We start from the raw sequence: 26,751 nt of genomic DNA on the forward strand, positions 1-26,751 counted from the left end.
TAGTATATCTTGTGTGGATAATAGTGATTAATCTGATTGAAGACAATTTTGTTTTCTCCCCTTAATATGAATTTTCAAACATGCCTCTTGTCCTCAGGAAGTAGGTTTGAATTTACTTTTTTTTTGTTTTATTTTATTGCAGCCATTTAGAAGATGTTTGTTGTAACATAATCTATTCTTTTTGTATGTCAATTCTCTACTGGCTAGTGCTGTAATTATTTCTAAGATATTCTGAAGTCTTGAGCTGCCACTTGGATATTTTTGCAATCTAACCGAAAAAAAACATAATTTAATTCAAAACTTAAATGGGCCATTTCATATCAAGTTGATAACATTGATTATGCAGTCTCTTAATACTTTATTTGAATTCAGAAAATCTGTTTTATTAGATAGAGTCAGGGAGGAAGAACGCACAGAGCCAGGTCAGATAACAGACTAGGAAAGGACAAATGGAGGAGTTTGCCTTTTCTCAGGCCAAGAAGAGGAAGAGGTACAAGAAACATCCCAGGAAAGATTTGCCCCAAGGTTCTTAACTGGAATGCTGGTTGAAGGTATTTGTTGCCATTTCTGCGTGACAGAGCACCATTGAGAGGTGTCTGGGACCTGGATGATTGTCATTGTTGGGGACGGAGTCTGCAGTTGCTGGCCTTTATTCCCCAGGTCCAAACAAAATGTTACTGAAAAGCTTCCCTTTTTCCTCTTCCCCTACCTTACGGAAGCTTAGCTTGGATTAAAGGGGATCATGTCTCAATAAAGAACCATTCTATGAATCTTGACAAAGAATATGAACAGAAAACACAAGCCTAAATCATAGTAGGGTAGGAGAGGTCAGTCCCTCCCCAAAATTCAGCATGTTGATAATTCAAGTTGTAACCACTAGCAACAACAAAACACCAGAAAAACTCAATTTGATACATATCAAAACTACACACTCAAATATATCATATGGGAAATGTGGTTCCTGAAACAGGTGTGGCACATAGTAGGTTTGTTTATTCTAATAAATAACTATTAAGCATTTATTACCCCGCTAATAAGCTGGACATGTAGAAGTGTGTACAGGGATCTCCCCTAGTGAGCCAGTCAGAATGCCCCTTGGTTGCCAACCTTCCCAGAATTTAACCATGGGCACTGTAATTAGGTTTGAATTAACAACCCAGAGGCATTCTTTCAGCTCTTCTCATCCCTGCCTTGGGAGAGAGAGAGTGATACCTCTTCTATGCTCGTCTCACCCACAGGGGTACCCGTGCCCAGTGTAAACAGGATGTGCTCCTCTAGGCTTCTGAGCCAGTCACCTGGCCCAGAGAACCATGCTTACCTGTCTAGAAGAGATGATAAAACCTGGCCCAGAGGCGGAAGCAATGTGGATCAGAATGCAGTCAACCTGCACGTGTAAGGTCTGAAAGGTGCAGGTACACCCAAGTGCTCCAGGACACCTGGAGCTTCTCTGGGTTGCTGATCTGGGTAAAACCCAGATCTAGAAGTGAAGACTCCAGAACAGTCAGAATGTGATTTATAATGTAGTTGATCTGGGCAATCCTTTTGCAGCCTTAAAGCTGCGTGTTTCTGATGCAATCCCCCATTAGCAGGTCTTTGGGAATGACACAGTGCCTTTATGAAAAAGAAAGAAATGGCAGGGGAACAAAGTCAAATTAAGATGTAGTCTATTGTTTTTCAAATGCTATCTCATTCTGAAGTCTCCCATTGGGCTATCTCCCATTTAGGCCAATCTGTTGTAGGGGCTAACTCTCCCATACAGGTAAAATGACAACTGATGCTAAAAATGATTTATTTTCAAAGCTTACTTAGCACCTTATAGGTATTAGGCACTTTGCTAAGAGTTGGGCAAGTAAAGATATATAAACTAGAATCCCTGCTCTCATTTTAGCAGAAGAGACAAATGTTAGAGGGGTGCCTGGAAATGGATCAGGTGCCCTGGCGCTTAGGAGAAAAACTGGTGAATCAACTTGACACACCAGCCGATAATTCAGGGAGGAAGGCTTTCTTGAACAGTCTTGACGGATTAGTTGTAGTTCCTTAGGCTAACAAGACTCAGAAGAAAAAATAAAATGCCTAGCATGTAGGGACATTCTATAAAGTGGGAATTTTTATAATGTAAATTGGAAAAACTCAATAAATTAGAGAAATAGATTTGAATTAACTGATCTTGAAATACAGTCAGCTCTCTCTATCTGTGTGTTTCTGCATCTGAGGATTCAACTAACTATAGATCAAAAATATTCGGGGGGAAAAAAAAAAAGCAAAGAAAGTTCAAAAAAACAAAACTTGAATTTGCCATGCACAGAGCACTATGCTGAATCCGAACCAATGATGAAGTGTTGTGTAGGCACATCCTGCTGTAGGCTACATGCAAATATAGGTCATATGCAAATACTGTGCCATTTTATATAAGGGATTAGAGCACCTGTGGATTTTGTATCTGTGGCAGTCCAATCCCCTGCTGATTCCAAGGGACAACTGTAATAATAATAATAATAATAATAATAATGATGATGATGATGAAATAGTCATAATAATAATGTAACAACATGGAGCTAAAACTTTATGGGCTATTTTCACCCTGGAGAGGGGTATTTCACTTGTAAAGAGATAATTTGTGCTTAGTTTATCAAAACGACGGATAATAAAGGATGTTTAAGAATTATGTGGTAATGACAGTGCTGACAGTTAATTTTTTAAGTCTTTGTTTTAGTAAAAGATAGATAGATCGATCGATAGATACATAGATAGATAGATAGATAGATCGATCGATAGATAGATAGATAGTATTTGCTTGGGAATGCTTAGGCTTTATATTTGCTTTGAAATGTCAGACATTTGAAGAACACACATGTGTTAATAGAACTTCTAAAGTACAAATACACTTTTATAGCTACTCTAAAAACTCCTTAGCTCCAAATCCTCCTTTTTGCTATTGAAATATTTTTTAGGCAGATTAATTGGCATATAATTTACACATAGTAAAATTCACCATTTCTAGGTGTACTAGAAAGGTTTTAACAAATGTAAGCAGTTGTGTATCCATCACCAGAATCAAGATACAGGACATTTTTGTCACCTGAAAATATTTCCTGGAGCTTCTCTATAGTCAATCCCTCCCTAAACCCTATGTGTTGGCAGTCATTGATATGTTTTCTGTTTTCATAGTTTTGCCTTTTCATGAATGTCGTATAAGTGGAATGATGCAGTATGTAGCCTTCTGTGTCTGGATTCTTCCACTTGGTATAGGCTTTTCAGATTCATCCATGTTGCTGCATGTGAGTGTGATAAAAAAATACAGTGAATGTTTAAATTTTTAAAAATTTATTACAGTAACAGACACATTGCCATTTATCCCCCTCAAAACACTCCCCCTTGCTTCAAACACACTTAGCCCATCATTCTTGCCACTTTCTGAAGTGATCACAAAATTTCCTGTTGTGATCACAAAATACGGTGAATTCTGCTGCCGAGCGCCATCCAACGGAAAGGCAAGGACCTTGAATACAGGATGCGGCATCAAACCTTAGTAACAGTGTGTGACAAGTTTCAACCTGTTCTATGCAGTCAGTCGGGTGTGATCTACAGTTGAGAGAAGGTGTGTTTCAAAGTGTGCCGTAAATCATCCTCCATCATGGCAATGCTCTGTGTCACACATCGCTTCTGGTATAGCAATTTCTGTCAAATAAAAATATTATGGTGTGTCCTCATCCATCATATTCACCAGACATGGAACCATGTGATTTCTGGCTCGTCCCAAAGTCAAAATTACTATGGATGATAAATGTTTTGAATCAGTTCAGGACGTGGAGACAGCCACAACAGCTCAACTAAAGACACTCACGGAAGAGGATTTCCAGAACTGTTTCTGGAAGTGGCAAGAATGATGGGATAAGTGTATTCAAAGCAAGGGGGAATATTTTGAGTAGGATATGTCTTTCACTGTAATAAATTTGTTTTATTTAAATCATATTATTTTTATTCACTGTATTGTTTGATCTCTCCTCGTATATCAATGGTTCATTCATTTTATTGCTGTTTTTCCATCGTATGGAAATGCTATAATTTGTTTATCCATGTAAACGTTTCCAGCTTTTGTCTACTATAGATAGCACTGCTATGAACTATGAACATTTGTGTACATTATGCCAAAGATGTCATTTCTTTGGCATAAATAGCTACTAGTGTGGTATGTATATGTTTAACTTTATATGAAACTTCCAAGCCATTTTTCAAAGTTCTGCCCCCTTGTGCATTCCAAGCAACAATGTCTGAGAGTTCTAGATATTCCACACCTTTGCCAGCATTCAGTGATGTCAGTTGTTGATGTTATATATTTTTATCTGTTCTAGTACCTGTGTCTTGATATATCAATGTGGTTTAATTTGCATTTCCTAATGACTGATGATGTTGAATATCTTTTCATGTGCTTAATGTACCACTTATACCTCCTCTTTGGTGAATTGTCTCTTCAAATACTTTGCCTTCTTGTATTGGGTTATTTTTTTTCTTACCATTAAATTGTAAAAATGTTTCAAACACAAACACACACACACACACACACACACACACACAAGTTCTGACAATAAGTCCTCAAACTCATCCTAGAAAAAGTGCTACATACCTTATTGCTGAGTTTATCCCTACAGTCACCTTCGAAATACCCCCCTTGGGAAGCTATGTACTGACTGCAGGGCTTAGTCCACCCTTCAAAGCAATTTGAGAACTCTTTTTCTGGAATGGGCTTCAGAACTATTGTCGTATTACCCTTGATGTCCTGAATGTTGTCAAAATTCTTTTTTTCAATATTTCCTTTATTTTTGGGTAAAGAAAGAAGTCATTGGGGGCCAGATCAGGTGAGTACGGATGGTGTTCCAGTACAGTGATTTGTTTACAGGCTAAAAACTCCCTCACAGACAGTGCCATGTGAGCTGGTGCGTTGTCGTGATGCAAGAGACATGAATTGTTGGCGAAAGTTCAGGTCATCTAAGTTTTTCACACAGCCTTTTCAGCACTTCCAAATAGTAAACTTAGTTAACTGTCCAGTTGGTACAAATTCATAACGAATAATTCCTGTGATGTCAAATTCATGACGAATAATTCCTCTGATATCAAAAAAGGTTAGCAACATCGTTGCAACAAGTTCGTGAACTTAATTATCAGACCGTGTGTGTGTGTGTGTGTGTGTGTGTGTGTGTGTGTGTTTTGCATATTGATGCCTTATTGTTTCAGTATCATTTGTTGAAGAGACAAATCTTTCTACATTGGATTACTGTGACATTTTTGTTTAAAATCAGTATATATGTATGGGTTTGTTACTGGACTCTTGTGTTCCATGGATGAATATGGCTATCTAATACCAGATTATGTTGATTACTGCAGCTTTGTAATAAGTGTTAAAATTAAGTATTATGAGATCAACTTTGTTTTTTCCCCAAAGCATTTTAGTTATTCTAGGCCCTCTTTTATGTGTAAAACAGAATTAGATTGTCAATTTTTACCAAAAAAATTCCTGCTAAGTTTTGTTTGTGATTGCTTTGATTCATATCAAATTGTGAGGAATTGACATCTTAACAATATTGGATCTTCCAATCCAATGTTCTTTAATTTTTCTTATCATAATACTGTACAGTTTTCTACATACAAATTTTCACAATTTTTTAATATTCATCCAAGAGAACTTGGTGTTTTTTGATGATATTGAATTCAATCTTCATGTTCGTTGCTAATACATTAAAAATAGTTGATTTTTGTATGAAATAAGTGTTTTAAACTTTTTATTAAAATATAAATATGGAGAGAAATGATTATTTTTAAATGAAATTTTTGAAAATTATTCTTAGAAGCAACTGTCATGCTGTTGAGGAAGAATGTGTTTACTAAAGCATGTAATAGTTATAATACCACTCAAACAAAAATACTTTTTTACTTTAATCCAGCTAGTGTTCTGTTAGAACCTGAGTGGTGATAATATTATAGAAAGACCCTTCTCTGATCCTTAAATTCTTCCTCTGTGAAATGAGATAATTTTCCCCCATGGTTCTGTGAGATTAAATAAGATTAAATGCAAAGCACAGAGTGTGGCTTTTGGTGCTCAGCAAAGGTCACTTTCTTTCACTTCTCTTTCCTTGTTGAATGTTATGTTACTTTCTTAAGTCTGCCATGACAAATTGCCACAAACTTGTTTACTTAAAACAACAGAAATCTATCCACTCCCAGATCTGGAGGCTATAGGTCCAAAATCAAAGTGCCAGTGGTTGGGGTTGGTTCATATCAGAGGCACTGGCGGGAGAATTCCTCTCTTCCCTGCTTCTGGTGGCTCCCACCAGTCCTTGGCATTCCTTAGCTAGTTGCTTTACTGCAACATCTGCCTCTGTCTTCCCATGGCCTTCCCTTCTGTGCCTCTGTGTCCCAAATCTTCCTCTCCTTTTTCTTATAAGGACACCAATCATTAAATCATTGGATTTAGGGCTCAACCTAACTGAATTACATCTGCAAAGGCCCTATTTCCAAATAATGTCACATTCACAGCTACCCGGGTTAGGATTTGACCATATCTCCTCCTTGACACTATTCAACCTACTACAAATGTCCAAAGGTGTATGCAAATAGAGGCACAAGTAAAGAATATAGAAAAGACACAACTTGGACATTTGCTGGATTTAAATTTGTAGGTAATTTTACATGTATATGGGTTCTGCTCTCTCTCTTTTCCATTCTACATTTTAAAAGTCTTTTTGCTTGACAGATTTTATATAGGTAAAACTAGCGATCAATTTTGAAGTGATAGGGTTTTTACCAGTTTTATATCCATAGTACGGATTAATCTTTTATCTTTGAGGCAGGGGGGTGAACATTCTGACTCTGCTCATTGATTTTTGTTATTAGGCATGTTATTTTAAAAGGAAAAAAAAGAAAAAAATTAAATGAGAGATAGAAATTACTCTTAGTGTTTTTATTTTTGTGTTTGGTGTTCTTTACTCTCATAGGAAGAAAGCACATCTAAATGAAGAGAGCAAAGTAGAGAAATACCATTTCCATGGCAACAGTTCTATTATGCTGGTGTTTCAGTAGTAATTTCTATAGCACATTGGATCACTGTAGTTGGCACGTCCAAAGGACAAACTGGAGAAATAACACAGCAATGTCTATTATGTCACTTTATTTAAAATTCTGGAAGGGTTTCTTTCTCTAAGTAAAAAATATTTTAAACTGATCATGTTAATAGTGTATTTCAGATTTTAAGAATAATGAAGTTCTGATTTATTTAACCTTTCTCTTAATTCTTCAAATAATTATATTTTTACTATTATTACTAATGATTGATATTTACCACTTAGCTTCAACTAAGTGATAGATACTGCATTACTATTTTAATAATGTTATTTCTCTTCCTTGTAATACACTTGAGTTAGATGTATCATTAGTTTCATTTACAGATAAGGAAGCTAAAACTCAAGAAATTAAGAAACTTTATTAATTTATTCCTACAACAAATATTTATTAAGCCAGCCACTATACTGAATGTCAAACATACAGCAATGAATAAGAATGAGCTAAAAACTGATAGGGGTAGAATTCAAACCCACAGCTGTGTGACTTTAAGATCTATATTCTTTCTGATAAATAACCTGCTGCAGAATCTGACTCTGCCTGCCGGAGTGTGTGTGTGTATGTGTGTGTGTGTGTGTGTGTGTGTGTGTGTGTGCGCACGCGCGCACGATATATATGTTATTGATATGTTAAATAGTATGTTTCTATATGTTGTATATGTTAATTTCTTATAATAATTCTTTTAAATGAATTGCCCTTTTTCCTGCCAGAGAATTTGCTTTTTAACATATATGACTTTTACGTAACAGCCATTGGTAGTAACAGGTGGTGTTTGTATTAAAATTTTTTAATTAAAATAAATAAATGTTTATATGCCAGATGCTATGTGCATAATGTTTTCTAAGTGACAGATATTATTGTTCTTAGCTTAAAGGTAGGAAATTGGCCGTAGTAATGTTAACGTACTTGCACCATCTGAGGACTGGCCCTCCTCTTGCCTAAGACACATCCTTCCTGTGCCTTCTATGTCATCTCCTCCTCTCCAGCATCCTTACCTGGTATCACTTCTTTCTTCCCTGTCTCTAATCTTTACTAGTGGCTTCTTTTTTGCATTTCAACTTACTCCCATCTAATAACAAATAAATAAATACTCTCCCTTTGCCATTCTATCCCTTTCTATTTCCCTTCCTCTGAAACTAAACAATTTGAAAACATTCCCTGCATTTGCTGTCATTTCTTTCTCCTCTCCTAATTAGTTTTTACCGTCTTAATCTTGTTTTATCCCATTTTACTCATCATGCTTTACCCAAAGACTGTGCCAGCTGATGTTACCAATGATATCTCATTGCCCATGTGTTCATTTAATTTCTAATATAATTGAACATTATTAGTTCGTGTTTATTACCCATTTCTCATATATGTGTTTATGTTGCCTGCTCAAGACTTTTGCCCATTTTCTTGTTATAGTTGTCCTATTTCTTTTAAATGATCACATATTTAAAGAGGAAATAGATTATTTCATCACTCTTTGACCAACAGGGTAGAATTAAGAATTAAAACACCACCACTGGTAAAGGTCAGTAGTATATGTGTGGATGAGAACATTGAACAACTAAACTGTGAAGGATGCTGTGCAAATATGCAGCTGTTTTACCAGAGCTTTATTTCTCAGAAACATGAAGCTCTCTTCCTCTTTTCCAGTAATCATTTCTCAACAGTCAAAATCCAGTTAAGAAGAAAACATCTAATTTCAGTATGGCTGTGTTTGCTACTGCAGTATTTGGTACAGAGACTACCTGTCTCATGGTGTTGTGTTGGTTGGTGGACATTAGGCTTCCAGCCAGTTGATTTTGTGAAAATCCCCTGCCTCCTTTTTGGCTTCTTAATTCTTGAATTTTCTACCTTCATAAAGGTCTTTGTTCTGCCTGTTGTTACACTATAAATCTCTGTAGTGTGGTTTTATCTCTGTTAAAAGACTGCCCTGCAATTTGGAAGCCTCAGGAGATTGGGGCATTATTCTATCCAATTTTATAGATTCATCAATTTTTACACTGAGTATGTATTGTTTTGTGTCACAGCATCATATCTGGATTGATTTCTCTGAATTATACAAGTGTTTATAAAATCCCATTCTGTTCAATATATGTGCTTCTTTTTCTGTACCTTCTATTACAGACTGTTCTAAATAACTGATTTGGCTCCCAAAAGTTTATTTTTATGTGAATGCAAATTGGTTTTCATAGATGACTACAATTACACCAAAGAATATAATTTATTTTCAATTTATAGCTATTTCAGCTATTTAGCACATTTTCATAGGAATAGTATATATATATATATATATATATATATATATATGGATCACTTTTGTGGTAAGCTAAGTATATTCTACAAGGTCTTTGGGTAACTACTGACTTCTGCAGCAAGGAATTGCCATCTCACTTAAATTGAGTAAATAAAATGGCCATGATTTTTAAAATACACATTTGTGAAAAGACAGACACAATCAAAGGGTTAAATTTTAGTTATTTTGCATAGTGTTTTTGCCCAACTATCTAAAATGCAAGGGAGAACGAAACAGTGTCTCCTTGGAGGAATATTTATACACACTGTAAATGGTCTCTCAGCTTCTTAGCATTCTTTCTGAAAACTCTTGCAATTTAAAAATGACTTTCTTTTTTCCTCAAAGGTATTACAAAATCAAGTTAGATTGCTGTCCTACTTCAGTTCAATGGACTGAGGTTCTTCAAAGGAGTTCATTCTAATTTCATAATAAGAAATATTTGTTCAATTAAATCATAAGAATATAAACTGAAATATATGACTTAAAATCATAACATGGAAAATCACAGTTAAGACCAATATTCTATCTCATAAATGATTTCACTGTGTCTCTGACAGTGAATAAAAACAGAAATTCTTGCTATATATAGTTAGAATAAAGATCCCACAGGATGGGGAAGTAGATTTAAAAAGGAAGAAGGAAGATCTTTGACTATTTCTACAGCTTACTCAGGACATTTCATACAAAAGCAACCTGTTCCACCAGTGTGGAGGGACTGCTAGTTTAGAAGCAAGTTCATGGTAACTTTGAAAATCAATGTAATTGATACTAGAAAAATTAACAACTCCCTTTGCTCATGTCAACCATATCGCCTTATCTCTAGTTGGACAGAAAAGGACAAATACACACTAAAAAACAAAACAAAACAAAAAAACCAAAATAGTCTCTTCCTACAGCAATTCACTTAGCAGACATTTAATGTGAAGACCTTCTACATCCTAGCTAGGGAATTCTAAAGCCAGCTCATTAATAATTAATGAATGTTTGTTACGTCTCATTAGTAAAGATCTAAATGTCACGTAACAAGTAAAGAAAGGGCTTTGTAACAGTAGCTTTTTCAGTTTCATGAACAATTCCTGGTAGTAAAATTAATAAAATGTTTTACTCTTCTTAAGAGTTGTATTAATCAGGATAGGCTAGGTTTTGCTGAATTTCTATTGTGTTCTTCTTATTGTTGCCACTCTTCTTATTGTTGTCACAGAAGGTACATGCCTTGCTTTGAAATTAACATTGTAATTCAAAAGCACATAGGCTTCAGCCTTTTGCTTTTTATTTAGAAATAAAAAGGAAGGAGGTTCTGATACAGCCTTCAAGGTGGATGAGCCTCAAAAACATTATGCAAAGTGAATGAAGCCAAACCCAAAAGGTCACGTATTGTACGATTCCATTTAAGTGAAATATCCAGGACACATACATCCATGGAGACAAAACACGGATTGGTGGTTGTCAGAAGCTAGCAGGAAGGGAAGGCAGAGCAAAGCTTAACGTGTACAGAGTTTACTTTTACAGTGATGGCAATGTTTTGAAACTAGATAGATTTGGTGGTTGCACCACATTTTGACTGTATTAATTGCCACTGAATTGTACATTTAAAAATGATTACTTTTATGTCATGTGAGTCTTAGCTCAATAAAAAGTATACCAATAAAAAGTACACAAAATTGTTTAATTTTTTTTGAAAAGTCGTAGAAAAAGCACACTAGCAATTTGTATGTTTTTACTATATGTGATTACATTCTGTAGACGAAACAGTAGTGTATTATATCTGTCAGGCATTTTTATTCAATAAATTTCCATAATGAAACTATTTGAGGACTGTGTAATTACGGATCTTGGGTTTTTTTAGGAATCACCATTCTACTGTTCAAGATTTTCACCTACGCTTTTTCCCGTCTGTCTGTGTTATTACCTCACTGTGTAATTGCCTGCCTTGAATTTTAAATCCTCCCAGGAAGCTCTGTATTCATTTATACTTAAGTTATTACTGTGATGTTGGAAGTTTGCACTTGTAATCACTCCCACAGTAGAATCATTTTTGAAAATCCATTCACATGCTGGTTTTCCTCTTACACACCATTAATGAAGGTGTCAACTAGAAAGGTCGCTAATGGCAATGCCTGCAGCACCCCACTGATCATTTGAGTAGAATTTGATATATTGCCTTTAGTAATTGCCCTGTCCTTGTCAACTAATTCTCGGTTCATGTTGGGGGCCTTATGGTCAATACAATTAAAATTAATTTTTGTCATTTTATGGTAGTGAAATATCTGAGTACCAAATTTTCTTTGCTACTATCGGGCGCTGTGGCTGGCAGCACTTCTTTTTAATTATTATGATAGTTAATGACTACAGTTTCCAAAATAATGGAGGGCTGATTTTTCATTTCTGGATCATCCTGTGCTGGCTCTTCCTTTTCCTGGCTTTAATCTGTGGACTGTTTCACTGCTCATTAGGTCTCTAAGGCCTGAGAAAATAACAAGGACAAAGTCAGTGTCTGTTCATTTTGCCTGGCTAGCAGCCTATTTTCAGTCTCAAAAACATGATTTTGGGGATGAGGGTGAAGACTGATAGTTATGAATTAAATGGATGTACTCATATGGTTTATCCCATAGTGTTAGCCAGCTTTCCCTGACATCCATACCTAACGGTACAATTAGAGTCTTAGAGTTGGGAGGGTGCTCGCTGTGATTTTCCTTCTAGTGTCACCAGGGCTGGGTGAGCACTGCTGGAGATTTGGGAGGGACAGTTCCTTGTCTTACAGGATTATTCCATATACTGAAGGGCACGGAGCACCCCTGGACCTGGAGTTCTAAATGCCAGTCATCTCCAGGACAACCCCAAGTGCCCCACACATTTCTCAGTGCCTCCATGTGGTGCCACAACCTTCTCACTTGATGAGGTTTGGTGTCTTGCCTGAAGGCACATATCCTGTAGATGGCAAAAGTGGTGCATTGGTGCCAGAACCAAAATATCCACTTTCCTTGTCCACTTTCTAGCATAGCTACTTTCATTTAAAATGTTCAAACTAGACTCTTAAGTGGATCCTCAGTATTGGTCTGAAATTCAATTTCTTTTTCCTACTCAGTTTACTCTCTTATGTTCTCAAATGATTATTTCATACCTTTGTACGCCTCAGTCCTTCAACACTCTCTCTTAGCTGGTGCCTTTGCTTCCTATTTCACTGTGAAAATAGAACATAGAAGAAAACTAGCTCATCTTCACACTATCAAATCTGCCTGCCTACCTGCATGTACACCCATGTAGTCTGCCTGCTTTCCTGTGATAAGCAGAGAACTCTTCCTGCTCCTGGCTACTCTCCCTCCTGCGCAAGGACTGTGCTTATCTCTTGTTTCTTCAGTCTATTGCTCCTCCTGCATCATTCTCATTAACATACAAACATAATGAACTCCCTGCCTTCATAGTAAAAGAAATGTTCTCATGGCCCCCTCATGCATCTACCATGTTGTTTCTCTGCTTCCCTAAAAGAATCCTTTCCTGGAAAGCTGTTAGTGCTTGCTTGCTCCACCTCCTTCATGCCAATCAACTCCTCCACCTCCTCAGACTAAGCCCCTGCTCCCCCACCACACCCACCAACAGCCTCTGCTTTGCAAATCCAGCCATGCATGACTCCTCAGCGCTCTTCCAAACTTCCTGGTAGTACTGACCACACCGTACTTCAGGGAACATTTTCTTCATTTGGCTTCTTTGACATGTTTTTGTTTTGCTTCCTTCCTATCTCATTGGTTACTCTTTCCGAGGCTCCTTTGCTGAGCCCTCCTCTGCTCAGCCCGTAAATAGGCTTGCACTTCTCAAGGGCCCAGTCCTCAGCCCTTCTATTTTAACAAAGTAACCAGAGAAAGCTTTTAAAAACAAAGCAAATGGTCCTTGAAGCCCCTTAAAGGGCTTCTCATAACACTTGGAATGAATCTGAACCCTTTGTTTAGAACTACAAGGCCTTGCAGAACCTAACCCAGCCTAGATTACGCCTCCACTCCAAGCTGACCACTGACCTTACTCTTCCTTGACACTCCTCCTTTACTTCTGCTTCAGCGTCTCTGCATTGGCTGTTCCTTCTGCAATGCTCTCTGCCCAAATTTTTCTCAAGAGTTCCCCTTTCTCAGCATGTAGCTTTTCCTCAAATATCACCTCCTCAGAGAGACCTTCTCAGTATTTAAAGTAGTATCCTTTACTCCTCCATCACTTTCTTTTCCCTTACGGTGCTTTACTCTTTATTTATAATATGTATCTCTGCTTGACATGATCTACAAGGTATGACAATTAAGTTCATGAACTCATTCTAGAAAAAGTGCTACATAGCTTATTGATGAATATTACTATGGTAACCTTTGAAGTACTCCCCTTGGGAAGCTATGCACTGACGCCAGTGCCTAGTCCACCCTTCAAAGCAATTTTGGAACTCTTTTTCTGGAATGCCCATCAGAGCTGTCTTGTATTACCATTGAGGTCCTGAATGTCATCAAAATGTCTTCCTTTCAATATTTCTTTTATCTTTGGGTAAAGAAAGAAGTCATTGGGGTCTAGATCAGGTGAGAAGGGAGGGTGTTCCAATACAGTTATGTGTTTACTGGCTAAAAACTCCCTCACAGGCAGTGCTGTGTGAGCTGACGCATTGTGGTGATGCAAGAGCCATGAATTGTTGGCGAAAAGTTCGGGTCATCTTCGTCTAACTTTTTCACGCATCCTTTTCAGCACTTCCAAATAGTAAACTTGGTTAACTGTTTGTCCAGTAGGTACAAATTCATAGTGAATGATCCCTCTGATATCAAAAAAGGTTAGCAACATCATTGCAGCAAGTTTGTAAACTTAGTTGTCCCACCTCGGTAGGTGTTTATTGCTGTTATTGAAAGGTAATATGGTAGAATGATTAAACACATAAACTCTGGATCCCAAATTTCTGGATGCAACCACTTACTAGTTCTGTGAACGTGGACTATTTATATTTACTTAACCTCTCGTTCCCCAGTGTCTTAACCTTTAAAATGGGATCTTGTTTAATTCTGACAGATGGTTATTAACATAAAATGAGTTAAAATGTATAACATACTTAGAATAGATGACTCATCTAGTAAGTGCTATGTAAATGATAGATAGTATCATTATTATTTTTTATCATCGTTTGAAACTTCCATTAGAAAATAAACTTCGATGAGGGTAAGGGGGATCAAATATATGGTGATAGAAGGAGAACTGACTCTGGGTGGTGAACACACAATGGGATTTATAGATGATGTAATACAGAATTGTACACCTGAAATCTATGTAATTTTACTAACAATTGTCACCCCAATAAACTTGAAGAAAAAAAGAAAAGAAACTTCAAGAGGACAACTGCTTTGTCATTCTTATGTACCGCTATTTTTCTAACTCCTGAAAACAATAGCAGTGCCTGGCGTGTTGTTGGCTCTTCATATCTTGCTATTGAATGAACAAATGAGTGATTTGCCGCTAATTGGACTTATGTATCAACATACTCTCAAATTATTTTTCTACTGCCTAAAAACAAAGTAGCTCTAAGAATGGCCTGTATCAATACAAAGGTTAGTGTTTCAGGAGCTAAAAGTGACTTAGAATACTGTAAAATAAGACACTCACATCCTCCTACCTATCATTAGGGTTTTGGCTGCCTTCCAATTAGGTTGGTTTGTGTTTAAGACCTTTCCACTTACATGAACACCACGGAGAGAACAAGGATGAACTAGGAGACAGAATAGTGATGAGTTAAAAGAACTAGCTTTGTTCATTCTAGGAAAACAATAGCAGAAAAATAAAAGAACGTCAATTAGAATTGGGGTTCTAACATTTAGCTTTACTAATTTGCTCCTATAATTTTTAAGTGTTCTTGAGAAATTTGCACCATAATATTTTCTATTTAGAGTTGTATTTTTATTTCTACTTTGATGGCCAGATTCTTCTGGGTTAGTATGTCACCCTCAAGATGAATCAAGTTGTGCTCAGAATAGAACTTTTGAATGTCTGTGTTTTTTTAGAGTATCAGGTTATTAAAATATAGCCAACTATGATAAAGAAAATGTTCCTATAAAAGAAATACAGGTTTTTATTGATGAGCTATTACTATGAAGTCCAGGAATCTCTGTAGTCCTCTAAAAAATGTTTAGATTATTAATTTGTATCGTGGTAGACTGAAATAAATTTATTAATCTCTGTCAAAAATATGGCAGATTTACTTTAGCAACGTACCAGGATCATTTTGGCCAACTATACATGAACATAATGCATTTAATCTGACCAATCTCCTTCACCAATTCTTCATAGCATCTCAACTAAAGGATGCTGAATCACTAACCCATCCTCTGAACTTTCTCTAGGACTTAAAGTTCACCTATTTATTGGCTGCCAAGTTCTCAGACCTTCATAAAACTATGGAAAATTATAGTGTAAATGGAAATTTGGAACTTCTACATCTGCCTTTCTAGCTGTTAGCTACTTCCATAAATACATTTGAAATGTTTTTTCAAAAGGCAAATTTAAAAGTATATTCTCATTGTTCTTGGGATTTTTTGCTAAGTCACTTAAAGTAAAAAAAATAAAAATAAAAATAAAAAGATTTAATCCAAATCACTGAGAATACTTGGATAGTATGGCAGGTTTTTAATTTTTCATAAAACTTAAATCAATTTCTTAGTTAATGAACACTTAGAGAAAAACAGCATGCACAATTTTAGTTTCTTGAGTGAATGAAGACACTTTCAGACTAGACTTGAGTCATTATATAATGAAGCTTCGCCATTAGAGACTTGCCATAATGGGGACATAAACTCTTATAGCTTATGGGGTATCAATAAGATTGTTTTCTGTCAATTCCTGCTTTGGAGAACAAATGATGGCAGTTGGCAGTGTTTGAACACAAAATGTCTTTGTTTCTGTTTTACTCTAACTGCCCATCTGTTGCTTTAACATTATGCAATTATTTCTGATAGAATGAAGCTTATATATAGCACTGGCTCCAATATATTTACGTAAAAGTTTTCTTAATATCATTTAACTCTAAATTCTTCATGAGATGGGCTAAAAGTGAAGTTATTAAACAGTAACTTGATTAACTGGCTCAACTGATAACAAATACTGTCTTGCATATGTTTCTGGTGTTCCCTTGATGTCACCAACTACTCTGTACTTCCATCCCTCAAGTCTTTGAAAGCCACCCTTGTTACCAGTTAAGAGTTGAGTGCCCAACCCTTCAAAGTCCAAAACATCAGTTTGGAATAAGGAAAGCTTTATTGATTGAGCACTAGCTTGAGAAGATGGGGACTTCACGTTTCTGCAAATCCATTTTAAGATTTCCCCACATTCAGGTGTCTTTTATGCCAAGGGAAGGGAGGAGGGGCTGGGCAGCAGGTGGGTGAGGACCCTAGGCAGCTAGGCTCAGACAGGGAACCAAGAAAGAGGCACAATCTCTAAATGTCTTTGTCAACCCCTGCTGATCTGAATTAGTCTTGAGGCTCCTGTAAATCTTTGATAAACAGTTATTATTTTTGTACATATTTTCCTATCTCTTTAGAAGAGGCACCTTCTGACAAGGGGCTGTTTTTGCAAAATACTCAGGCCTTAAGCGTAATTCCTCTAGTTAATTAGCATTACTGTAGTAGGAGCTATTAGCCTGAAGGCCATGGGAGAAATGCAGGCTGGAATTAGGGTAGAGTCAGAAAGCAACATTTCACTCTGTTACATTATCAGGTTTTATTCTCGTTCCATTGGTAAATGCAAAGGTCTCCCTTTACCATTTCCCTTTTCTTCGAAATATTTGGGACGCTGGACATTAGTGGCTGGCCTATTTTTTCCTTAGAACCTTCTCAGACCTCTGCTTCCATGGCAACATCATAATCTGGTTATATCTCCCTCTCCATACCTCTCAGCCACCTGACTCTACAGCTTTCTACTGAAGAATCATGGGCCCTCCATGTTTCTTTAACTCCTCAGTCATATGCTTGCAAAGCTGCTTCTTCTACGTACCATCTGCAGTCTATAAGCAAAACTCTTTATCAAAAACCTGCTTGTTTTTTACCTCTTCCCATCATGCAATTCTACCTTACATTCGTTTCATTGCATCTTGACCTTTCAATAGCTCCAGGACAATTTAAAATAAAAGGTAATATCATTACTTATTTGTGCTCTTTCTGAAGTTTCTGCTCCTCTGTTCAAATATTCTCAGAAAACCTGGGATTTACTTGGAGACTTAAATTCAATCTATCACTATCCTTACTCTAAGTGATAGTCTATTACTGTCCTTACTTTAAAAAAAAAAAAAAAAAAAAGGAATAGTTTCGTTTTATCAGTGCTTTTTCAGGCTATTCCAAGTTCATATGACCCCATTTTCTAATGTCAATTTCTAGTGCATTTTTTAAAATTGCATAGATATACGAGTATACCACTTCCAACGAGTCCTGAAAATTAAAGCACTTTCATCAATTTCAGTTATATTGTGGATTGTCTTTAAAAAAATTATAGGATTCTTTCATTACATTATTTTAGCATTTCTTTTTAAAAGTGATTTTCTTATAATTTTTTAAATGATTAACTTTCCAGTCCCAACATATTTGATGAATGAGTTTAAATGACGCTGTGGGGACAGAACCAGGAGTGCAGTTTCCAGGCTCTCACCCTCACGTGGAAAGGTGCTCACTCGGGTAGCAAATGGCCATCAACTGTAATTGGATGGCCATCAGCTGTGGCTAGTTGGCCATCAGCCATAACCAGTGAGCCATTGGCCGCTAATATAACTGCCATGGCTACGCTAGCAGAAAATGGGGGCTAGTAAGAAGATGGTGGCTGAGCTAGCAAGTGTGGATTGCAGGTAGCACATGGGGCTGGTTGGTTGACAGAGAAGCGGACAGCAGGTTGCAGGTAGTGTGGATCCTGTTTCCTGTGTCTCCAACCCAGCTGCCAACGAGACACAGGAAACACCTATGGCTCCTCTACCTATGGCTCCGTGGGTGTTCCTTTTTGGCCTCACCATATCCTGCATTCTTGTGTGGGGAGCAGGAGCTGAGACCCTGCATGCCACACTGCATGACACATGCTATTTCTCTTATATGAAATAGATAGGACATTCTACTTGCTACATTTGGACATATACTGTGGGGAGAGAGCCAGGAGAGCAGTTTTCAGGCTTTCGGCATCATGTGGAAAGGTGCTGGCTTGGGTAGTAGATGGCCATCAGCTGTAACTAGTTGGCCATCAGCTGTAACCATTTTGCCATTGCACACTGATATAACTGCTGTGGCTATGCTAGCAAGTGGGGCTGTTGTTGGTTGGCAGAGAAGCAGACTGTGGATTGTGGCTAGCAAGTGGGGTTAGCAAAGCATGGATGGCAGATCATGTGGCTCCTACTTCCGGTGTCTTGCCTGGCCACCAGTGAGACTGGGGTGCAGGAAGACCCCTCGTTGGGGTACTGGCGGATGTTTGCTTTTGTGTCTTGACCAGCCGCCATCAAGAAAATAGTGGTATGAACCCCCTATCTATGGCTCCGTTTCCTTTTTGGCTTCACCATATCCTGCATTCTTGTGTGGGGAGCAGTTGCTGAGACCCTGCATTACATACACTGATAACATGGATCATTGATCATTCAGGCCTATTACATTTGCAGCTTGTTTGGAGGTGCCCAAACCATGCCCATGTGCTTTAAATTAAAAATCTACTTCTAACATTATAAGGTAACCAACTGTTCTAATTTGCCTTGGACTGATGGAATTGCCAGGACACTGGGCTATCAGTTTTACAACCAGGACAATCCCAGGCAAACTGGATGATTGACCACTGCAAATACTAATTAAATTACCCTAAGTGTGGAACAGCTGGCAACTTTATCTGATTAAAAACACCTTGAGGGTTTATTTCTTGGATCACTTACAGTTAAATCTATACATGTAAATAGCAGTCATGTTGTTAACTCAGAACATATTTATTCCAATTATGCAAAGATAATCTTACTATCTAAATATAATTTAGTCAGTTTTACCTTACATATGTTTATATAAAAACTAAGTTAAATCAAAAGCTATAATTTTTTTATGTCAACTTATTAAAAATGTGGAACTCTGTCAATTTATTCATTCATATAATCTTATTTATTAAGTAGGTACAGTTCACCTCGCAAAAAATAAAAAGGACTAAAGGTATAATTATGAACAATATTATGATCATTCCAGGAAACCCTAGCACTGTTAGATTTTTGTTAATTGTTTTGGGCCCCATTCCATGTTTTCCAAATGCCCAAACATTTATATAATTTATGCTATCTAGTTGCTATCTCATTTTCCATGAGAACTCCTGTTCTTTTATTCACTGGAATTTAAGTATGTGATTAATGTCCCATCAAATTGATTCATCTCTAGTAGTTAATTTCTTCTGCCTCTATTACTTGTTGTTCATCCATAGTGTACCGGGTCGTCCCCAAACCCTTTCCATTACCTTTGTGAGGGAAATATTTGTTTGCAATTGCTGAATCATGCTCCAAGATTCAGCCCATAATAGGAAACAACTTGAGCGTAGTGCCACTGTGGGTCAAGGCAGAAACAGACCACAAACTTCACCTTGAAGTTTAGCCTGAAAATATATCATATGCTAACTCTAGTTAGTCTCAAAGGCACCTTGAATGACATATCTGTGAGAAGGTGACAGATTCTTCTATATGCCTGGCTGCAGCTCAAAATACCAGTTGAGCACTAGTGAATTGTTGCTGCATTGAGGAACTCCAACACCTAAAACAGTGCCTGACTTACTTACTGTAGGTGCTCAATAAAATTTTGTCCAGTATATTCTGCTGTGTTGTAGTTAGCATTTTTACATGGGAAGTTCATTTCCCTGAACTCATATTCTATAGTATTTCATGATTCAGCACTGAGTTAAATATCATTCCTGAATTGTTTACATTGTATTTTTTTCTAGTTCCTCTAACCTGACTTAAGTTTTTTAAAGGCAAAGACTATAACATTTCTTTGTCCCTCTGTATGCCATAGGACCAGGACAAGGCTCTTGAAAAGGTACATTGAATTTTTATTGACATCGATGAATGCAAACCGCTGATACTCTGACTAATAGACTAATTGAATTCCTAGACATGACATGAGTTTGGAAGGGAGAATATGTGAATTACTGTAATTTTAAATTAATTTCCTTCTTCATCTCAAGGGGCCATTGTAGTGAAGTGCAGGTAGGGTAAGATTTTAGAATGGTGATTGATTTTGCAGGGTAAGAATTTGATTGATTTAAGTGATTATTTTACCTGGACCATGCTTCTGTTGGCAATCATCTATTTTATTTGGAAACAGCATCAATAAATAGATCAGTTAACAGAAAGAAAATATATATTTCTCCCTCATCTGGAGCAGGCCCACGTTGCCTTCTATGAACTTGAACAGAGGAGGAAATTAGCTATGATCTTTCTAACGAAGTTCTTAAAAAGAAGCTTTACTGATTAGAAAATCTTCATTCATAAAAATCTTTCTCAAAAAAAGAAAAAAGAGAAAACAATAATCAGATTACATAAAGTATAGTAATAAGAAACAAAGCCACCCCCAGGTATGCCTATCTCAACAGCTTGTTAAATGGATCCTGTGAGAAAAGCAGGGGAGGCACAGCAGGACAGTGAACCCCAATTTTCTGATAACAGACCTTTAGAAATTCTGAGATTCTAACAGATGAATGTGGACCTGCAAACAAACTGGGATTCAAAAGCAAGTTTGACTTAGGTTCTAATGTGAAAATGATTTTGGTTTTAGATAACTTCCCAATGAAGAATTGTGGAATAGTAGCTAATGCTTAAGCTCAGCCCAGTCCCCTCCCACTTTATAAAACAGCTTTAAACAAAGAGCGAATTAGTTAAAAGCAGCCCAGGCTGCTACCATGTTTCCTCGAAAATAAGATCTAGCTGGACAATCAGCTCTAATGCATCTTTTGGAGCAAAAATTAATATAAGACCCAGTCTCATAGTAAAATAAGACCAGATATTATATTATATTATATTATATTATATTATATTATATTATATTATATTATATTATATTATATTATAATATTATATCCGGTCTTATAGTAAATAAGACCGGGTGTTATATTAATTTTTAATCAAAAAGACGCATTAGAGCTGATTGTCTGGCTAGGTCTTATTTTCGGGGAAACACTGTTGGTTTCTTTTTCTTTTAGTGCTTCCTCCTCTACTTTTCTTTACCTTTGTTCCTCTTTGGTTTTCCAGGCTGCTGTTAACCTCAAAGAATGTTCCCATTGATTAATATCTTTATCAACAGTTTCCTGGTGTGAATCCCAGATCACTATCCAATTATTTACTCAAGTGTTTCTCTACAGAATGTTGGATGTCAGCAAATGGCCCTCGTAAAGAAGTGCAGTGTTCTCTTAAAAAGGCAGCACTTAGTACCTGCAGTGAAGATGAATTCATATATTCAGACATCTATTTCTTTTTTCTTTTTAGGGGAATGGAGTATCCCCTAGAAATGAGATACATTTTATGACCTGGTATTTTAAGAGAGAAGTTAAGATTATAGGCTCTATTAACCTTAGACAACATCAATCTTCTTGTTTAACTGCAACAGAATGCATTACTGTTGTTTTCAAATATATACTTATCAACAATAGCGACTTTCTTTGAGGTAAGATGGGTATTTAAATGGACATTATGTGAAACCAAGGGTTCAATGGATTTTTTTAAATGGCTTGTTATTTTAAACAGGTTAGGTCTATTACATCATGTGGTTTACTTTATCGTGATTACTAATGGGAAGAAGGAAAGTGAAGATCTGTTCATTATTTTCCACGTAGTTACTTTCCAATAGTGGATACTTATAAATTGTATATTAGCAACCTGAACCTTAAGAAGAGAGTATATTTGTTTGTTTTTTCCAATATTAACGATGGTCATTTTAGACATTTTGAAAGTATTTTTCTGGTGTATTTCTTATTTTAAAAATTACCCCCAAAGTAAAGTTCATTCCTTCATTTTTCTGGTGTATTTCTTATGTTAAAAATAACCCCCAAATTAAAGTCCATTCCTTCATTTGCACATGCAACTAATTCCATGTGCTCTTTTTGTTCTTAGTTGATTACAAGATTGTCTTGTACCACTACCAGGTTGTAAGCACCTTGTGGTCTGGAACTGGAATTTACTCATTCCCATGTTTATAAAAATCTGGCTCAATGCTTATTATATGGGTGTCCAATAAGTAGTTGTTGAGTATATTCTGATTACTGCTACTCTTGTCATTTTCACTGGTATTTTATAGAAATTGGTAATTTCCATAAAATAAATTTGTGTAACAATTTTGCATCAGTCTCTAGAATTAAAATATGTCAGGTAAAGAAGGTTACCAAATGTAAAGAACTTGGCATTTGAAATCAGAAAGACTTGAATTGGGCAACCTGGTAGGTCGTCAGTGTTTTCAAATTGTAGATCAGGATACCTTGGTGGGATACAATTAGTGGGATATATCTAATATATTTTGTAAATAATGAATGAAGTATAATTTTTCAAAGAAAAGTATAAAACATTTCATATTATTTATTTGTGTTTGTTTGTTGCAGAGTAGACCACGTGTGTGCATTTGTGTAAGAGAGACAGATGTAAAACTGTAGATTGTTGTCAAAAAAAGTTTAAAAAACAACCCACTAAGCTAGTGGACATTTCAATGTTTCATTATAAGTCTGGGCCTAGAATTTCCCATCTGTATGATGTGGTTGAAGACAAGTAGTTTGAAGGACTATTCTGAGATTTAACAGTAGTAATCTGTGTGAGGTACGTTATAGCAGCATACTGAGTCCTGTAGGAGATGCTAAGGAGTTTCATGTTTTTACCCATGAAGGAATCCATGCATTTGTCAGATCAATTCCCATCAATTCACAAGCATTTAATTGCTTACACCTGACTTACTCTGAATTTCTCCCTTCATTTTGTTAATTACATTTGTCCTGAGTACTTAATTAAAAATAAAAGTAGAAAGAAGTCTCCATTGGTCATTTTCAGCAGTTCTTCTAGGTGTAAGCCTTGATGTAAATGGACAAGGTTGGGGAATATGAGCATAGGAAAACCTATAAAGAAGAAGAAAACCAGGAGGTAAACTGATGATGGCTGCAGGGGAAAAGGTGACTCTTAAGGAAGATGGTGATTAATTTCACCAAGATACAGATTGAGAAAGGGATATAAAGGGATATGGTGATTATAGGGGAAGTTTGTATTGTTTTGTTTTGTTTTGTTTTCTCTAGTCTTTCAGAATGGTTTGAGTGGCTTTAGATCTTTTTTGGAGAAATAGAAAAACTTTAAAAATATCATAGATTATAATGTAATCTTCATACTTGAAAATGGCTCTCCCCTCTGAAACAATTTATAGATGAGAAATCTGAATTGTATATGTGAACTGATTTGTCTAAGTAATAGAGAGCTGGAATCAGAACATGTATTTCTTGACTTTGAATCTAGCGCTTTTCCTAATACCAGTCTAGATGGATTATTGCCCTGAAACATTTCCCTGAGTTTGATGGCCTCAGACAGTTGAACCTTTTCTCTCACATGTTTTAACCATGGGTTGTAATGAAGTCTAGGATCTTCTATTTATCACTATCACTGGAGAGCAGCTTTGTCAGATGGATCATAGAGCTGAATGAGGCCTTAGAGATCTTCTAATTCAGAAGTTTTCAAATGTTATTTTAACAGTGAAAAACATTTTTGAAAAATATTTATGTAGCAGTTTAATATACAAAGCAGATTTTAAAAAATGATCTAGTTGAAATGAGTATTAAGGAACCTGGACCACTTCCTGCCCCTACCTCCCACTCTCACCATCATAAAACTACTATGCTGCCAAGAAGCACCATAATTAAAAAATAAAAATAAACAATCTACTTGATTGGCTTTGTTTTACAACCAGGGTTTCTTTGAATGCAAGGGAAGAGTAAATTATTTTAAGTTATTCTAGGAGAAAAATCTACTTTCTCAAATATGGCAAAAACAGCCTTGAGGAGTGGATTGCAGTGAGCATGGCTCCAGGGGAGTCTAGGGGAAAATGTAAAATATAAGGAAATCAGTCCTTATGCTATCGAGAGCAGACATTTGTAAGTATTGATCAACTCAAGAGTATAATTGACCCAATATTTCTAATAACTTTCTCAAAGAAAACAAATTTTTTGAAAATAGACATATTTCTCTGAATATAAATAATTGTTAGTTCTGATTTGAAATAGTTTTGTGTAGATGCCTTGAGGGGTCTGCTGCGATGGTTTATTCCAACGAATTCTGCAAAATCACAACTAGTTTGGACAAGCCACACTGTAATCTGATGGGAGGAAAAGAGGTAACTTTTCCTTTCATTGATTATCTGGAAATCAGTTGGAGCCTCCAGAGCCTCCCCAGGATCAGGTTCAGTGATCTATGGATAAAGGAAATGGAAGAGGGGGCAAGAATAGGCAATTATGGTTTACACGGTTACAGCTATGAGAACTTGGTCCCAAAGCCAGGTTTCGTTGTTACCGATGTTTTTAATGATTACATTGCCAGTGAGCTCATGTCTTAAAACTTCCCAGAACCCGAGACTCCCTTAAGTTGATGACTTATGTATAACCCATTTCAATGTTTTTTTCGTCCTGAGTCCATGACCAAATGTTTGATATTATCTGCTACTTCAGTGACTGAAGACTCTTGTAGCCCAGTACCACTTACCAGCTTAGCACACGGGGGTAACTCTCCCTCAGGTAGAAAGTGAGTCTGTGTGCCAGTGGTGCCGATCACCAGCACGTTTTTCTTCAAGTCAATGGAACATTGATGTCTCCTGAGTATATCTAGCCCTAGAAGCATGTCCATGGGTTGCTCCTCAAGGATTGAGAAAGAGCATGGTAAGAAATCACCTTCAATTTGAATCTGAGCTAGATGGACTCGGCCAATAATTCTCTGTGTGCCCACTCCTTTAGCAATCCCAGCCCATCTGCGGTCTACCAGCCGTGTTATATTACATCTCTCAGCACAAGCTTGGCTCATAATGGTCATCTGGGCACCTGAGTCAACAAAAGCCTTCATAGGATGTCCGTTCACTTTGCAGTTGATATAGAGCATGGCCACTTGTCCAAAACTCTCTGGAGCCTCTTCCATCGCTATATTCATGTTTTCCTCAATGTTTTGCCTCCGGATTTCTTCTTCTATTTTGGCCTGAGCTTCCAAATCAAATGGGTCAGCAGAGTAGAGGTGAAGCCTCTCTTGTTCCCTCAGGGCCCTTTCCCTTTGCTGATCCATCAGGACCTGAGAAAATGTCTCAAGGTTTCCGCTGAGCAGGGCTTCGGCCAAGGCGGGGTTGCGTTCCTTCAGCAAGGACAGATCATGGGGATTGGAGAGCAGCATGCTTCGAATCAAGGCGGGACTGTCCATACTTTGAGCAGATGTCATCTTCTCTCCAGAACCTAAACCACGGGTCTGCTGGGCTGACCGTGGACGCTGCTGCTGGTGTTGCTGCTGGGAGCCGGATGTCCCAGGCATGGCTAGCCCATTAAAATCTATTCGAGGCATGCTCAATGTCCGTCTAGAAGGCCAAGGCCCCACATTCTCCTTCTGAAGTAAAACAACTACATCACCATCTTTGAGGCCATAGGAGCCCAGGGAACTGTGGTCATCAGCGAGGAGTCGCTCCATGTAGATGATCTCGATCTCTTCAGCTGGGATGCCAGACTCAAGCGCACAGAGAGCACGAAAATTGTGGAGCTCCAAGTCAGAGCTGACTTGGACGGAGAAAGTTACCTCTGAGAGGTCCCTCCGCACACAATACACAGTGACCAGCATGGCATGGGCCCAGGAGGGCCAGGTTGGCAGAGGGCATTTGTTGTTCACTGGCTGATAAGAGCTGGTCTCGGTTACTGGCTCAGCTGCTCCTCACGACTGGATGCCTTCATTTAGGTTCATTTACCTTTCCAAGAGGCTCTGCACTTATCAGTCTGAGGGCTGCCTGCCAGCCCCAGTGCCTGCTGTCTAGCCCAGTGGAACCCTGAGGTAACATGTTGTGTTCCAAAGTTCATTTGTATGTGTGCTGTTTGGAACTTAGAATGTCCACTCCCCTAGAAACGAAGTTACTCCAGTCCATTAGGTTCCCAGGTTAGCGCTTCAGAGCCTATTTAACCCATGATCTGAAAAAAATTCAGCTCTTCCTAAACAACATGTAAACATTCATTTTGTTCATTTGAGCATTGTAGTCTTCGTACTTTTATTCCCCAAACAGTGAGTGCTTGTATCCTACATGGAAAGAATCATATTCTGTGCTTGATGTGAGAGGTAGGTCAGACTTGGTGCCTGTCCTTGAAGATCACATTCTCGGGAGGGATCAAAGGTTAAT

The 26,751-nt window shown here is 37.3% G+C and overlaps 2 protein-coding genes across 5 annotated transcripts in view; one reads left to right on the top strand and one right to left on the bottom strand.

Annotated features, from left to right (window-relative positions):
* Positions 1 to 26,751, top strand: part of PDGFD (platelet derived growth factor D) — a 256,110-nt gene that overhangs the window by 98,544 nt on the left and 130,815 nt on the right. The window lies entirely within an intron of this gene.
* DDI1 (DNA damage inducible 1 homolog 1) lies at positions 25,005 to 26,204 on the bottom strand. The gene has a single exon (XM_019716791.2). The coding sequence runs from the start codon at positions 26,202 to 26,204 to the stop codon at positions 25,005 to 25,007; it is 1,200 nt and encodes a 399-aa protein (XP_019572350.2).

The sequence above is a fragment of the Rhinolophus sinicus genome, linkage group LG06 (genome assembly GCF_036562045.2).
Source record: "Rhinolophus sinicus isolate RSC01 linkage group LG06, ASM3656204v1, whole genome shotgun sequence".
Lineage (NCBI taxonomy): Eukaryota > Metazoa > Chordata > Mammalia > Chiroptera > Rhinolophidae > Rhinolophus > Rhinolophus sinicus.